Here is a 17,102-nt window from a genome sequence, read left to right on the forward strand (position 1 = left end):
CCCTGAAAGGCAGGAAGCCCAGAGGCCGCAGGAAACATTAGCTGGAGAAACAAAGTGTGTTGAAAAGCTGAGCCTGGTGCAAGATCGGAGCAGGAGAGAGAGCCCCACGAAGAGTTCTAAGTACCTCACTGACGTCTGTTCTGTTTTCTCTGATTACCAAAGTCATATACTGGTATTTCATAGAGCTTTATATCAGGCAAATAGCAAAAGAGTCCCCGATCCAAGTTTTGAAAAATCTTCTCATTGTAGTTGAATACATACAGAGAAATGCACAAACCAGTCTCGAAGAATTTTCTCAAAGTGAATACTCCCAGGTAGCCGGCACCCAGATTGTGGAACATAACGTTCATCAGTGCACTGGAAGTCACCCTGTTTTGCCCCCTTCCAGTCACTACTGATCCCAACAGGGATTTCTTTTCTGATTTCTTTCACCCTTGATAAGTTTTACCTGTTTTAAGATTTTATTTTCAGAGAACTTTTTAAAGATTTTATTTATTTTAGAGAGAAAGAGAAAGTGCACAAGTGGGGAGGGAGGGGCCCAGGGAGAAGAAGAGAGAGAGAATCTCAAGCAGACTCTGTGGGGAGCGCAGAACCAAGGCTGGGCTCCATCCTGCGACCCTGAGATCATGACCTGAGCCGCAAAGAATTGGATGCTTAGCTGCCTGAGCCACCCAGGAGCCCCCAGTTTTAAAATTTTAAATAAATAGAAACACAGAGAATGTACCCTTTTGGGGTACCTGGGTGGCTCAGTGGTTAAGCGTCTGCCTTCGGCTCAGGTCATGATCCCAGGGTCCTGGGATCGAGCCCCGCATCGGGCTACCTGCTCAGTGCGGAGCCTGCTTCTCCCTCTCCCTCTGTCGCTCCCCCTGCTTGTGCTCTCTCTCTCTGTCAAATAAATAAAATCTTTCAAAAAAAAAGCATATATAAGGGGGCTCCTGGAGAAATTTTAGAGTATCACAACTCTCTAAGAGCAGAGGATGAGGAGAGGGCAGTCCAATGGCACTTGTCCAATGACCTCCCAATGGATCTCTCTGCTTCCAATCTACCAAGGACACCATGGCCAGATGATCTGTCCCAAATTCCACTTTTATCCTGTCATCCCCCCACCCCCTCCCCAATAGAGGCCCTTCTTTAAAGCCAACCACATTTCCACGGCAGCACTGGATCACATACCTTGCCGGCCTTTGACTAGATTTTAGTCATTTCTTATATTCATTCATCTATGTGACAAATATCGAATGCCTACAATCTGGGATTGGAGTAACATACACATCCCTACCTTCATGCAGCTAACATTCTAGCAGGAAGAGCTAGACAATCAACAAAGAAGAATATGTTAGTGGTGATAGGGGTCTGGTGGAAAAGAAAGCAATGTAGGGAGAGTCAGAAGAACAGGGTGGGTGAGGAATGTGCTGTCATCTAATAGGTTGGTCAGGGAAAGCCTGCAAGGCAGACAAGAGCTGGATTACGTTTTACACGATCGCTCTGGCTACTGTGTTAGAAATGGGCTATACGAGAGCAAGGGGGAAGAAAGGAGACAGGCAGTCGTTGGAAGAGTTCGAGCCAGAGATAATGGTGAATTGGACCGGGGTGATGGTAGGGGCACTGATCAGAAGTGGCTGCATTCAGCATATATTCCAAAGGTAGGAGTGACAAGGTTTGCCGACAGATTGGTTGTGGAGCATGAGAGGGAAGTCAAAGGTGCCCTGTTCCCGCCAGGGGCAATGCCTCATTGGGTATATAGTGCGGGACCAGGCCCCGAGTCCAGAGTCTATTGACTGAATGGGTGGACGTCTTTCTGATTACAGCCAGCCAAAATTCCTATGTGAGAGGTTTATTTTCTGGTGTCTCAGAGGTGGTATGATATAAATATTAAGACAAATAATTGCAGTCAGACTGCCAGTCCCAGCTCTGTCACTTACCAACTGTGTATCTTCAGGTAAGTTACATAACCTCTCTGAGCCTCAGCTTTCTCCTCTGGAAAAATGGGATGATGATAGTACCTCCATCCACTGTTGTCAGGGATATTGAGATAGTGTCCATAAAAAGGCCTGGCATAGAACCTAATATCGACTCAGGGCTTAGGAACTATGTTAAACCAGTTCCCAGATAAAACAAGCAGACAGAAGTCTGTGGAGTAAGGGTTATCTTTATTTGAGTTGCAAAATATAAATATGAACCAGGTTTGGAAATACAGGTTGTAACAGTTCAGAAATGGCACCAGAAACTTCCAGAAGGGACCATGATAGCATACCTTTTTAGTTTTCAGTGAGGTGGGTGGGTTTCCACAAAAGCCCTCCTCACCTCCGAACTCTGTAGTAATTGGTAGGTCATCAGTTAACAAGAACAGTCGGCTCCAATGTTTCCTGCTCCTCCTCAGCCTTTTTCTTTGCTAATACCTTCTCTAGACTATCCTCTGCTGCACTAACCCCTGCATGGAGTAGCACCAGAAGAATGGCGGGAGTAAGAGAAATGTCATGACACAGGGAAGAGGGAGTTCCCACTCTGTGGGCCTGGGGCCATGGGGGTTGAGGAGCCAGGAAAGCTGCCGGCATGGAAGCCCAACCTCTTACGAGATTTCGCAGGGAGAGGACATAGGCAAACACCAATATCTGTTACGCTTGGACATCAGCACTGTGGGCTTTCAAAACACAAACGATAGACAAAATCGCCTAGGCAAGACCGCAGTCCAACTCATAGAGTGGATCTGACAAAGTTAACTTCTATATCCTGACTCTACTGACCTCCCCCTGTGGCACTGTGATTGTGAAAGATCTTCAGAAATGTGGACAGAGAACAGATTACTACAGATGGGTCACAGAACCATCTCAGAGTTGTGGCAGAGGGGTGCGACACTGAGCCAGATGGTGGGGCATACAAGGTCGAGGGCCAGGAAATCGCCAAAGTAATAGACTAGGCACTTGAAATATTATTGTTAGATTGTTAAAAACTAAATAAATTAACATACATAGAATAAAATAAATATATAATTTAAGAGGCATTTTACAAACAAACAAACAAAAAATAGTTGTTATTCTTCCGTCTGGGTAGAAGTCCCAAAATTCAGAGTTCTCGGGCTTGTGGTATTTATTTCACAGTTAGCTCATCAAATCCAGCGCTAGAGGGTCCAAATGGCAGATCCCTTGGTGGCTACTTGAGTACATGGCTTCTCAATCTTTGCAACTTTCTTCCAATCCACAAAGCTTTCCTTCTTCCTCTCCTTCTTCTTTTTTATCAAAGATCCTGGAGCATATGGAATATAACTGGCATCTGAATCCAGAGGTTAATCGTTTAAACACACTTATGAGGATACGTGGGGTTTGGAGGAGGGGAATCAGAAGGGCATGAAGGTCTCTCACTTTTGCTTTCTTCTCACCAAGATCCCATTTTGACATATTCCGTTTGGCACTTGAAGGCTCTGGTATTTTGGCAAAAATACCAGATTATGGGAGGCCCAATCTAGATAGCAACTGAGAACGAAGGAGTCTTCCTGACTAGCTGTGACGTTCTTTCCCTCTGCAGAGTCTACGATCAGCTGTGCCTTCTCAGAGGTAGCAGTCGCCCCGCAGATTCCTAAAGCACAAAAGGAAGGCATTTAAAGCTGGATCCAGTCTTAAGAGGTCTTAAGAGTTTCCCAGGTCCAGTCTTATGAAGTAGGAAGGTCATCTGGGAATGGGCAGAAGAGGGGACAAGGATGGGAGAAGCTGTTGTCTTAGGAATCTCTCTCAGGTGTTTCTCTAGCAACTGTCACCCCTCGTGGAGATGGCCCACTGAAAACCTTTTTGAAAACCATTCTGCAATGGGACCCTGACTCCATAGTAGCCTGCCCCCAGCCCCTAGGTCGAGAGAAGAATTCAGAATGCCTTGAAGGGAAGATGGTGATGGTGTCATGGGGCAAAGGATGGACCATTACCTTGAGCACAGGTCTCTCTCAGTGGGAAGTAGTCATGCCCAACTTCACTTTCTCTTCACTTTCCACATCATAACCTCCTCTCCTATGGTACCTGAAGGAGACAAGTTTTGTGAGCAAGCTCTGCCTGATATGATAGGGTGCAGGTCTCAGAGAAGGTCTTTCTAAAGGACACTGCCATGATGGTTCCCTCCGTTACTTGGAAAAGCCAAGATGGTATGGCAGCCCAACAGACCTCTGGTCAAAGGCCCAACTGCCCCAAGGAATGCCTGTCTCTAACAGCAGGCTATAATTTGCTGAGAACTTTGACCTTGTTTACATATCCTCATAATATCCTTATGAGGTAGGTAGACAGATTACAATCACTGTAAGATGATAGCCGTCGGAGAGACAGGTAACTTGGTCCAGATCTTACAACAGACGAACTGCACGGCTTGGAAATGGGCAGAGTGTTTGGTAGGTCTCCCCCAGTCTAGAACATAACCTGGACTGGAAGCCCAGCCTGAGGGTGAGATGCTTCAGAATTGAAAGGATATCCCAATAGCCATACACCAGCCATGCTTTGTCTATCAAACCACACACTAATGCCATCAAAGAACAGAGCAAAGGGAAAGAACTGTGAGAAGAGGTAGACCCATGCGTGGGTTACTAGGCCTGCTGTGAAAAGCAGGACCTGCTATGACCTGGCAATCTTTGCCCTGGGCTCTGGACCACTGGACTCACGTCAGGCCAGAGAAGCTAGGTTCCTAGAGAACCTGGACCCAGGAATGTCGGTCAGATTCCTAGCCTGGAATTTGGGAGGCTGAAGGGCTCATAGGATCACAGGCAGAAGACCCAGCCGGAGGAGGAATGGGAGTGATTTGCAGAAACAGCCTGCAGGGGGCCCCAATACTCACCGAAACATGAGAAGCCCCGCGATGACAAGCAGACAGACAGACGACAGCACCACGGCCACCACAGCCAGGATGGTTGTATGGTCATAAGTATATAAGCGATTTTCCACTGGGAGGCTCAGCCCATGGCACCTCTCTCCGTGGTAACCGGGCTCGCAGCTGGTTCCAGACGGGATAAAGCAAAGATGAGGTTAGTGGTCTGTCCTCTCTCTACAGGCAATGGTCCTCCTGCCTAAGCCAGATTGCAGTCCTCACAGCCTCAGCCTATCAGTCCCTGGCCTTGATCCCCACCCTTCCTCTATCCTTCTAGAAGGGGTCTAGGAGAAGACTCCTGAGAAGCCGCTCTGAAGGCTCTGTGGCTTTCCTCCCCACCCTTCACCCCCCTCTCCATTCCCTCTGGTTCTCTGGCTCAAGATTCTCGCTCCAGGCGGGGAAAAAGTGAGGGAGGACTTCAAGGTCCAAGCTACATATGTTCCATGTGTGGATGATTTATTACATGTGTATTAAGACATGCCGTTTAAGCCCCTCAGAAGACTTAGGTCCATGAGCTGGTGGGTTGAGTTGAGGGGACCGAGTATCCTTCCCTCTGGTGAGGCCCCTTAACTCTGACCCAGAAATAAACCCAGCCTTCTCCACCACGGCTTCCAGCCCTCAGTCCCTCTCAGCCACGGCTCATCCTATTAATAGGTCCTGTTCCTTTGCCAGGAGTCATTTTTCTCAAGTTCCTTTCATTTAACTCCCAGCTCCCTCTGGGTGCAGGGCCCCATTTGAGAGCTTCACATCAACTTTTGGCCTCTGAACCCTGGGCTATCTGGCCTCCTCCATCATAGGACAAAGCAAAAAAAGCCAAGGTAACTTCTTGCCCAGCTGTCTTGCCAGCGCATGGAAAAATGTCAGAAACAACACTCCGGCTTTTCACACCCAAGAAATCAATCAGACGGCAAATGCCTCTTCTAACATAAAGCATTTCCTCGAAGCTCTTAGGAAGACTGGGAAGCCCTTTCAGTTGAACAAGCACATTCATGTCCCTTCCTGTATCTGAGCGCCCGAGGGGCCCTTTGATGTAGGTGGCAGCCCCCCACGTTACAGAAAGGCAGAGCCATCCTCCCCATGGTCACTCAGCAGAGCAGAGGCGTGGTCTCAGTTTATCTGACTCTGAGCTCAGTGTGCTTCCCAGTCACACACACAAGCGCACTGGCACCATCTGCCTGGGGACTTTGGGCCACTAGCTTGCTGACGGAAGCAGCGAGAACCTGGCGGGCCTCTATTCGGAGCTACGCCTCCTCTGGGAAGCAGGCTGTGCATGTGGTAGGTACCTCAGAGCAAGGAATCCCTTCTTCTTGCCGAGAGGCACCCCGGAAGCGGACCTATCCGGACTCAGAGAGGCGCTCAGAGTGCCGAGCGCCTCTCCCTGCCTCAGCTCCTCCTGGGTGCTTTGGGGAACCACCTCACTGCAGGATAAATGTGGGTCCATCCCGTATATACACAGCAGGGCACACGGCTCCATGCCCAGCCTCTCCATGAACCCATTGGCCAAGGTGGGCAAAACAACGACCCCCATCCTGGCAGGCTATGGAGGAAGGTCTCAGGAGAGCCCCTGGAAAATCACTTATGCACAGCAGTTAACAGTTTATAAGGTACTATCCTTACCTGCTAGCTCAACTGAGGCTCATAACATCTGGTAGGCAGGTACAGCCCCATTTTACAGATTGAAAGACTAAGATTAACGATCAGAGGGTGTGATTTACCAAAAGTAGCATAACTAAGAAGCAGCAGGCTAAGACTAGAAACCAGTCCAAGCAGATTCCAAATTCATGATTCTTTCCACTTGGAACAGCACAGATTACCCCCAGGAAACACGTATCTGATGAAGTGATAGGTTCCTGTGGTTGTCTGACCCTGCTCTTTGACTTATTATTATTAATTTGAATAATAAAGAGCAAACATTAAAGGCTTACGGTGAGCCAAGTGCTCTGTGCTAATTGCTTTACAAGAATCATTTCAATTAATCTTAAAAACATCTCTGTGGAGTAGGAGTTACTATCCCCATTTCAAAGATGGAGAGACTGAGGCTTAAGTTCTTAGCTAATTTGCCCAAGGTTATGCAGCTAGTGAGAGGTAGAGCCAGGATTCAACCCAGCAGTCTAGATGACTTCAGAGACTATGCTCTCCTGGGGGGGTGGGGGGGGGTGGGAGAAGGGAAGTGAAGCTGAGGCTGTTTTTCACTTCCAGCCATCACTCAAACCCCACAGGTAGTTACTCAGATGATAGAAATAAAGCTTGGTCTCAGAGTCCCGCAATTCAGTTACATAATCCCTCCACCCCCACCCTGAGTCAAAAGGATAATAATGTAAACATCCTAATATTACCCACCTCCCCCTCCCTTTGCAGATGACTCCTGGCTTCCCCAGGGAAGGAGGGTGGATGAGTCCATTCCAAGCATCCCGGGTGGGGGCAAGATCATGTATCTTGCTCAGAGCCAGCAACCCACCAAACTGGAACATGCTCCTCCTACTGACGTTTGTGACCCATTTCAGAACTTGTATTAGTATTACAATGGAAGGAAGAATGCTCTAGGGTCCAGAGACATCTCCCAAACTGGGTTTCTCCACCCCTACCTCATGTCTTGTTGCTATTTCTAGCCAGGTGATCTTGAGCAAGTTACTTTTACCTTTCCAAGCTTGGGTTTACTCATGTAAAACACAGGAATAATAAATACCTATTTCACGAGAGTACTTTGAAGATCCAATGAGATACTACACTTAACAGCCCTTAACAAAAGGCCAAGTCCCACATATGTGTGAGTGATTATATAATAGGACTCCAGAGGGTACTGCCCTGAGGAATGGGGCACCGAAGTCAGATGGAGCCAAAGAGAAGGGGGCTCGCTGTTCCTTCTCAGCATCTGGCCAGTGAGGCCAAGGGAAGGCCCCACGCCTGTCTGTCTTCCAGCTGAGTTCTCCTCAGACTGACTGCCTCCAGGTTTCCTCCGGCCACAGGAAACTTTGCAGCCAGTTTCTGGGTCAGCAGCCAGTCAGGAGCCCCAGGAAACTGCTCTTTGGGGGCAACTTTTGGCTGGTGACACAGAAGGGTTTTCCTGGCTATGGTGGCTGAGGAGGACTGGTTTAGGAAGCCAGCTAGCCTCAAGCTCCTCAGGGCAGCCTGGACACACTCCGGCTGGCGGTTCCTGGGTCTAGAGGAAGGAGGAGCAACAAAGGACCCCAAATGTAGGTGACCAGATATCGCATTTCCCCACACCGGGAGCTCTGTGTCTTCTTGCTGCTTTCTGCCCCAAGTTCCAAATGCCAGAGGCAGGAGGTAGCCAAAGCGGACCCAGAATCCAGCCCCTAGCAAATCTGCCTAGGAAGCAAAGACAAGTCTTCAAATCACATTGCTATGCTACGAAGAGCCTTAAGAGACCTCGAACCTAACGGCTGTCCTCTATAAAACCCTATTCAAACTCTATAAGGACAGACAGGGAAGAAGGACACAAGCCAACACCCAGTACAGCCTGGGGGCATGAAAAGCATGCTGGACTGGAAGTCAGGCACCTGAATCCTTTTTCTGTTGCCATCCATTTATTTAGCTGTTGATCTCAGGCAAATCACTTCCTACTTCCTGGCTCTAGTTTCCTCACCTTTCAACTAGAGATAACAAGCCCTACTAACCCCCGCCTAGGGCTTTTGAGAATCCCAGGACATGACTATAGTTCCCCATTCCCTAGAATAGTTGGCACCAGGTAGGTACTGAACCCGTACCTGCGGGGCTCAGCTCATATTAGAAGTTAATTGTGAAGTTATGGCGCAAAGGAGAGAAGGCATCATCATGGTTATCATCACTATCCCTAGGACCACCTTGGCCCTATGCACCCTTATCTACCGGCTTTCGCTGGTGGGTCAGGCCCAGCTCTCCAGGATAGCACCCTTACAGAGGTTCTCAGCTACGCAGTCGAAGTCCATCCACCAAAGCCCTGGACCAGACAGATTCCTGGCCTCAATCCATCTTGACCACCCTCGGAGTCACTGCCTCCATCCTGTGCCAAAGATGGCCTTTTACAAATTTAAGACAAACATTTCCCACCCTATCCCAAGACCTTGGGAAGAATAATATGGGGACTGTCTATGTTACTCTAAAGCAACTCGCTCTAATACCAAGCTCCTGACAAGGATGTTATAGGGGAGGACACACAAGTGATCTTGGCCATGGTAGAGAGTGATGGGTCTGTCTGCCAATTGCCAAGTATAGGGCAGCTTTGCTATGTCAGATCAGTCAGGACAAGGAAGCTTTAAAAAGCCAAGGGATCGGTACCAATCACAGGAGAAGAGATGCCAGGCAGCCAGCCTTCTGGACAGGTTGAGAGGTGCCCACCTAATAGTCTCCTGGCCCTGTCCAGAGTCTCCCAGGTCACAAAGCCTGTCTCTCTATAGGGACCTTGTGCCCAGAGGAAGAGAGTAGATGTTTGTGGTCGAATGTGGGTGTTGGCCTCAGGCACAGTGGCGACATTATGCCTGCCAGAGAGCATGGCTGTGCCATCATCCCCGAGGGGGTGCCCAGGCAGCCGTCTGCTGGGCTTGGCCTAGCAGAGTAGCTGGGGAACCCACGGCCCCTCCACCCGGGGCAAGGGTGGTGCTGCCTGACCAGGGGCTGAAGCCTACTGGGTTGGGTTCCATTTCCTGTTACTCTTGCACAAAGGAAGTGTTCTCCCAATCCCATGGTCAAAGGCCAATACCCACTATGTTCCCCCACGTCCTGGCCGTTGCTGGGATGAGGAAGAAGAGACAAAGGGGCTTCTCCCTGCTTCCATGATGATTCCTTTCTGAATAGTCCTGCCATGCCTTTGAATCAACCCGCAATGTGCTCTCATACGAGCACACATATGTCTGAGTACACACATTTGCACAGTGTGAGTCCAAATGCACCTCATACCTGCCTGCAGGGCTTGGGTAAGGAGGCCCCAGGAGTTCTGCTCCACCCCGGAAGCCTACTCTGCCACGTGTCCTACTGGCTTCTCCCATCTGGAGTAGGGCATGAGGTAGGACTGAAGGACCTGCCTGCAGGTAACAGCTCTCCTAGCCCCATGTTCATGTCTGAGCAAGCAGGAAATGTCCCCAAGGATAAAAGAGCGTCACAAACCTACACCACAGGAAATTACATCCCATGCGGGGGAGAGCCCCTTCCGCTGACTAAAAATATTTCCCCTCCTCCCAACTTCCGCCTAAAGATTGAGAAGAAACTGGGTAGAATTATGAATTCAAGGAACAGTGACAACGAGGAACAGCCACGTGACTGACAAAGAGTGTGCTGAGCAGAGTCAGCCCAGGGAAGGGACACTTACATGCAGGATGGAGCCCGGAGCTCCTTCACATATTTGCATTCTCCGTGGATGCAGAAGTCCTTGTATTTCCGAAGACATGGGTCTCTCTTCCTCCCTAACCCCTTGCCTTTCTTCTTTTTTTTCCCACGCTCCTCCTTGCTGGGTGTGGCCAGAGCCTGTGGCTTGGAGGAGAAAGCAGCTGCAGGAGAGAAAGACCCTGTTAAGTCTTTGACTCTCCTGGGGGAAAGACTCAGAACGGCATCGTGTTTGGAAGGAATACGTCCTCTTTGATCCCACCTGAAGTCAGAGGACTCGGGAAGGCCCCCAGGCTCAGTGCTTCCCCGGGGCTAAAGGAAGACTGGGCCGAACCACCAGAAAGCAGTGGAGGAAACAGAGGCTAGAGGGGTCCCAAGGAAAGCATTTCTCAGACTCTGTTTAAGAACTCCATTCAAACAATGCTAGCTTCTGTTGAGTAACTGCCGCTGACTGGGCAGTTCTACCAACCTCCCCCCACCCTACTGTCCATCCCCATCTACTCCCCCACGCCCACTTGGTGCTATTTTGGCCTTAAATCAACCTCATTTCCTGATGCTGCACTCAGTGACCCACTTGCAGGAAGACAGTGTCAGAGATAAAAATTGCTTCTGGAGAAGGTACTTGGAGGGTTTTTCTTGCGGGGGGAGGGCTCCTAAAATAACAACAGTGTCCACATCCAGATGGCCCCCTCTGACACACCCATTAGCACCAGGGTACCATGAGCCCAGGCCAGAGCCAGGCTTGGGGACCGCAAGCAGGCCATCCCCGGTCAGGTCCTTGCTTTTTTTTTTTTTTTTTTTTTAAGATTTTTTATTTATTTATTTTGAGAGAGAGAATGAGAGAGAGCACATGAGAGGGGGGAGGGTCAGAGGGAGAAGCAGACTCCCTGCCGAGCAGGGAGCCCAATGCGGGACTCGATCCCGGGACTCCAGGATCATGACCTGAGCCGAAGGCAGTCGCTTAACCAACTGAGCCACCCAGGCGCCCCTGGGTCCTTGCTTTTTTGACTTCAAGCAGAATATTTACCTGGCTCTGTGTCCTTAGCAGCTCACCACTTCTCTCAAAGGTCTATTACATTTACCCCCCAAATGTCCTGTTTCTAGCTCTCTAGGATGGATGAGTATAGTGTGTACAAGGGGGTGAAAGATGGAAAGTAAGGAACCATCCAGAAGGAACTGGAACAATGATGACTCCCCCCATTCTTTCCACACTTCAAAGGGGGGAAAAACAGCCTCACATAGACATCCAGCTGGGACTGACCGTGGGCTACGCCCATTAGCCCATCAGGGGTCTGACGCCAGTCTTCTCTCCCCTGCTCCCAGCAGAAAAAACATGCCTGCTGCCCATGGCTGTAGCCATGTGCCTGGTGCTAGGGTGAGCATCATACATTGGACTGGAGACCCAGCATCCTCAAGCAGGAAGTGACTTGAAAGAATATCATGGCTTTCCATTTTCAGATAAAAAACTTGAGGTCCCGAAAGGCAGTGATTTGGTAAAGGTCATGCAGGGTTGAGGTCAGAAATGTGGTCTCTGGATTCCATATCCAGTGCTTTCCCAATATACCAAACTGCTCACGCACCCCTGTCCCTTCCCCTGGACAAGTCTAGAGCACCCAGGATGTTGAACCAGGAATGAGACAATGAATGGGCTCTGAAGTCAGCAGACCTGTGCTGCAGCTTTAGCCCTCTGATTTGGGGCAAGTAGCTTAATCTCTCTGAACCTTGGGGTTCTCAACAAGTAGTAGGTGGCAGAAGTTCAATCTCAGAGGTTGTTACAGGATTAATCAATCCACAATAGCATAATGAGTGCCTAGAACGCAGTAGGTACTTAATAAATGGTAATGGTTATGGGGCGCCTGGGTGGCTCAGTCGTTAAGCGTCTGCCTTTGGCTCGGGTCATGATCCCAGGATCCTGGGATCGAGCCCCACATCGGGCTCCTTGCTCAGTGGGGAGTCTGCTTCTCACTCTCCCTCTGCCTGCTGCTCTGCCTACCTGTGCTCTCTCTCTCTGTCAAATAAATAAATAAAATCTTTTAATAAAAAAAAATGGTAATGGTTATTCATTTTAGATGATAGGATCCCCAGATCTGAAAAACAGCTTTCACCCAGCAAAGCCAAGAGAAGGGAAGAAAGGCAGGTGCTAGTAGTCCCACAGTCCCGTTTCCTCTGGTGTAGACGCAAGTCCCTTCGGAACTCAGGTGAGGCCAATGCTCGGAGTGACCAGAGCTGTAGTGAAACTGTGGCCGGAGAGGCAAGCCAACCAGAGAAGGGAGGAAGAGAGTGACAGGGTGACAGCAAGGCTCCTGCCAGGGACAGGGAGCAGTGAGTCAGGTCTGCAGAGGTATGAGGAACAGCCGTGTGGGTGGAGGGTGAGTCACAGCCCAGCTCTGCCCAGCCTAGGAGGAGAGGGCTACGAGAATCCAGGTTGTTCTGGCCAGGGGTGACCCAAGGAGGCTACGGGGAGAGGATGAAGGGTGGCAGCGCAGGCTCGGCTTGGGAGCAGACCTTTGATTTATACGAAGCAGAGACAGCACCTAAGGGAAGCTCTGCGTAAGGAGGGGGGAACGTGGCTGAGGAGCAGGCGGGGCTAGAACAGGTGGGTATCTTTCCAACCAAATTAGTCATTCTGGAGCTCCAGGGCTCAGTCCCTGCTCCACCCTCAAGAATCACGGCAGGTGGCCGGAGGCAGGCAAGTGGGCACTGCCGGAGGCTCTGGACTCTGCCCTGTGCCTGTACTCAGCCACAGCCACATCTGCTGGTTGGAGGATCCCACCTGGCCCTTCATCGCTCGGAGTCTCTCTCAGGGACTCAGGGTGCTCAGAAGTCTCTAGGCTTTGGGTGGGATGTGTAGACACATGGCATTTCATTATACCTCCCTAGGGACACTGTGCCCACCGCTCATAGGCTCCCCAGGAGGTGCTGGCCTCACCTGGGGAACCAAGAGTTCCTCATTCCCCTCTGTTTCTCCAACCTGGAGACAGGTGGATGGAGAAGACTGCACACCTACTATGTTCCTAGGCTCTCCACATCTGTCATTTTATACATAATGGTCATTTGATAGAGGAATTAAGACTTGCACCCATTGTTATACAGAAACAATACGGAAAGGGACGCCTGGGTGGCTCAGTTGGTTAAGCGACTGCCTTCGGCTCAGGTCATGATCCTGGAGTCCCGGGATCGAGTCCCGCATCGGGCTCCCTGCTCTGCAGGGAGTCTGCTTCTCCCTCTGACCCTCCCCCTCTCATGCTCTCTCTCTATCTCATTCTCTCTCAAATAAACAAATAAAATCTTAAAAAAAAAAAAAAAAGAAAAGAAAAGAAAGAAAGAAACAATACAGAAAGCATCCTAACCATTCCTTGTTCCTTACTCCAGCTTACCCCAGGGGAATGTACCAGACCCCAGACACCTTGCCTTCTCCCTAGGTTCTAAACTACCCAGAAGGGCAGCAGCTCGCCATGTGAGACTCAACAGCAAGAAGGACAGTGGGACCCACATTTCAGGATCCCCGAGTAAGCTTGTCAGGCTCAGCAGCTTTTCCTTGAAGTCCTCCACGAATACGCCCAACCCGCAAGTGTGCCCAAACGGCATGAATCCTCAATCCACTTATTCTTCAATTGCCCACCGCGGGGTCGAGGATGGGCAGCTTTCACACCCACCTCTTAAAAGGTCCAGGTCTGTCTCTTCTAAGTTCAGGACTTCCCTGCCCCTGCCGCCTTCCGGGGCCAGTAGCTGGTCCGTAGATTCGGTGGGAGAGTCCAGGTTGCCGGTTCCAGCTGCCAGCCCTCTCCGAAGCCGCTCCAGGCTCTCGCCAGTCACCAACGCCGAGAGCGCTGCGGGTGAGGGGCGAGGCCGCATCAGACCCCCTCTCCAGACCCCCTCTCCAGACCCCCTCTCCAGACCCCCGGTCGCCACGCACCAGTGCTGGCGCCCGCCCGCACCCAGTGAGCACGGGCCCCACCAAGTGGCCCGCGCTGGGGTCGCTGCAGCGACCTTCCCCTGTGCCCCCCACCCCCACCCCCGACCTCCGCGGGCGTCGGCAGCCCTCTCACCTGCAGCCAGAAAAAGCTTCAGCACCACCGACGGCAGCAGCTTCATGGTCCTGGACCCGGCGGAGGCGGCGAGACAGCAATCACTTCGGAGGCGGTGGCCACCGGGCGCTGGCACGGAAGCCGGGGCGGGCGGAGCGCAGGAGATTCGGCCGCTTTCGGTCTGCTGCCGGCCTCTGGGTGCAAGCCTAGCTAGCTGGGACCTGCGTGGAGCCGGCGGCCGCTGGGCGTCTGTCTGCTCACTCTGTCCGTCCGCCCGCCCAAGCCCCTGGCGTCTCGGTCAGGCCCGCCAGCCGCACGCCGCCCGCAAGTCCCTCGGTCGACTGAAGGCTCCCGGGCGCGCGGCTGGGAATAAGGCTCCGGGAGGCGCCGAAGCCCCGCCCCGCCCCCGCCTCCTCCCCCCTCCCGCGCTGGGCCGCTCGCCCGGCTCCCGGCGCCGGCCGCGCAGCCCCCGCAGCCCCCGACTCCGCGGGCGCGGCGGGGGAAGGGGGCGGGAGTCGGGGGCGGCGCTCACATATTTTGGGACCATGCCAGGGTCGCCGCCGCCTGACTGTGGGAAGGGCTGCTGACCGGCAGGTGGCGGGGACCAGTTCCTACCTTTCCCCAAACGCTTGTCGTGCTGCAGCCTTGAGACTGCTGAGCTGAGCTCTGCCCTTGGACACCCTCCGCTCCTTCCCCTGTTCCAGGCCTGGTCCCTCCAGCCATCCCTGCTCCACACCAGGGATCTGCACCCATGTCACCTTCTGAAGGGTAACACTCGCTTCTTCGCCTAGCAACACAGCAAAGAGTAAATCATAATTAATTCATATATCATTTAAAAATTAGGCACATAAAAAAAAATTAGACACATGAATGCCAGCAGGTTTCATGAGCCCAAAGTAACCAGAGTTGCAGTTGCAGGCACTTGGTATCAATCCAGCAAAAGCAAAGGAAGTTAGTATTCTTCCAGCTGCTGGAGTGGCTTCCCTCCATCTTTCTCCCAGGGGACATAGTCTTCATTAAGATTTTTGAACTATGGATTATAATTCCCAGGCTTCTGGGATCGGAGAGACAGTGGTTGTGCAACAAGCCTCATACTATTCCTTGTCTTGGAACCCCACCTTCTTCCCCAACGTGGAAACTGAGATCCTCTCCCATGGGAGCCAGCTGGCTAGCCTAGGTTGCTATGTTCAACAGGTGCCAGGAGATTGATGTGTTTCTCCTCCAACCTATGTATTTTTACAGGACTCTTCTGCTGTCAACGTCCTGACCCAAAGAAATGACTCTCCCAGTAGATATTTCAGCTCCCAGAGACGTTCTGGGGAGGGAGTTATATGACACAGGGCTGGGTTGGCATTCAGAGCCCTCAAATTGTGCCAAATAGAGTTGCTTGCCTGATTCAGCCCATGTGTAGAGATAAAAACAGGCCTCCTATTTATACACAGGCTATCCCACTGTCTCTCTCCATCCCCACTTTTGCAGGGGTCTGCCCTCTTGACTTGCTCCTAGCAACCCTTCCCAGGCCTAGGTTACTACATATCTAAGTTGGAATCCAGACCTTGCTTATTTTTTTTTTAAAGATTTTATTTATTTATTTGACAGAGAGAGAGAGAGACAGCGAGAGAGGGAACACAAGCAGGGGGAGTTGGAGAGGGAGAAGCAGGCTCCCCGCAGAGCAAGGAGCCCGATGTGGGACTCAATCCCAGGAGCCTGGGATCATGACCTGAGCTGAAGGCAGTCACTTAACCGACTGAGCCACCCAGGCGCCCCAGACCTTGCTACATATTAAGTGACCTTGAACAAGATATTTAATTTCACTGAGCCTCAGTTTCCAAATCTCTCAAATGGAAATAACAATAATAATAGGGCCTCCTCTGTAGAGAGCTTTTGAAGATTGAATGAGGAAACTCATATAAGAAAGCAATTAGTACAGTGCCAGGCATATTATAAGCTCTCAATAAATGTGACCTATTATCTTATTATCACTAAGCATTCTACCTTGACTACTCCATTCCCTTGAGGCTTCTCTTCTTTCCCTTCCTGCCAGGTCTGAGGCTATATGTTGTCAGTTGGACTGGTTTCGGGCGGAAGCTCACCTGTCACCTATTTGGCCAAGTGCCACCGTGGGATTATTCTTTTGGGTGATCACTAGTACCTCAGTGGATGGTGACCACCCAGGCCACACCTTTGTTCTCCCTCAGCAACTGCCTGACCACCTCCTTCCCCCAAACAAAACCACTTTGAGGTCAGGGCTCTCCCCAGGGGAGGGTGGAGGGAACACTTCCTGACACACAGCCAAGTCACCCCTTTCCCCTACCTGCCGCCAGATTCACACCCTGCTCTCCTGTCCCAACCTGCCTCTCCCTTTGTGTGCTCCGCCTTTCCGCCTTCTCACCTCCACATCAGCCCTAGCCGCACCATTCATGGGGCAACTCCAAGCTTTCATCACACCTAGGAGCCTCACCCCACCTCAGTTTGTGTGTCAGCCAGGTTTTACGGGAAGGGCCTGGAAAAAGAAGACAAAAGGCCTGGAATGCTTTTGGGACAGTCACTTCCCCCTCTCAGAATCTGGGGTGTCCTCTGACCAAGAAAATAAATCCCAATTCAGGCTGGGGTCATTTCATTAGCTTATTTACTCCACAAACATACAAGGAATGCTTTTCAGGCACAAGGGACACAGCAGGAAACAAGGCAACCAAGAATGTGCTTTCATGACGCTTCCATTCTACTGAAAGGGAAACAGGCAACATATTAAGTAAATTTAAAAAAGGAAAAACAGCTACAGTGAGTGCTCAAATGCAACGATATTCTGTAGGGTGGTGTGTTCCAGTGCTTGGGATGATACTTTAGGTTTAGTGACTGATCCGCAAACTCGTCTCTGAGCAGGTGACATGTAAGCTGAGCCCTGAATAAAAGGAAGGAAAC

At 50.9% G+C, this 17,102-nt stretch overlaps 1 protein-coding gene across 1 annotated transcript; it reads right to left on the bottom strand.

Moving 5' to 3' along the window:
* Positions 1-2,129: 2,129 nt before the first annotated feature.
* Positions 2,130-14,521, bottom strand: HBEGF (heparin binding EGF like growth factor). The gene is made up of 6 exons (XM_035014287.1): positions 14,202-14,521; positions 13,809-13,982; positions 10,139-10,316; positions 4,807-4,962; positions 3,914-4,004; positions 2,130-3,573 (listed from the first exon to the last, which is right to left on the bottom strand). Exons 1-5 carry the CDS (start codon positions 14,245-14,247, stop codon positions 3,932-3,934), a joined length of 627 nt encoding a protein of 208 aa, XP_034870178.1. The 5' UTR covers positions 14,248-14,521; the 3' UTR covers positions 2,130-3,573; positions 3,914-3,931.
* Between the last annotated feature and the right edge of the window lie 2,581 nt (positions 14,522-17,102).

The sequence above is a fragment of the Mirounga leonina genome, unplaced genomic scaffold, assembly GCF_011800145.1.
Source record: "Mirounga leonina isolate KUSES-001 unplaced genomic scaffold, KU_Mleo_1.0 Mir_168, whole genome shotgun sequence".
Taxonomy (NCBI): Eukaryota; Metazoa; Chordata; class Mammalia; order Carnivora; family Phocidae; genus Mirounga; species Mirounga leonina.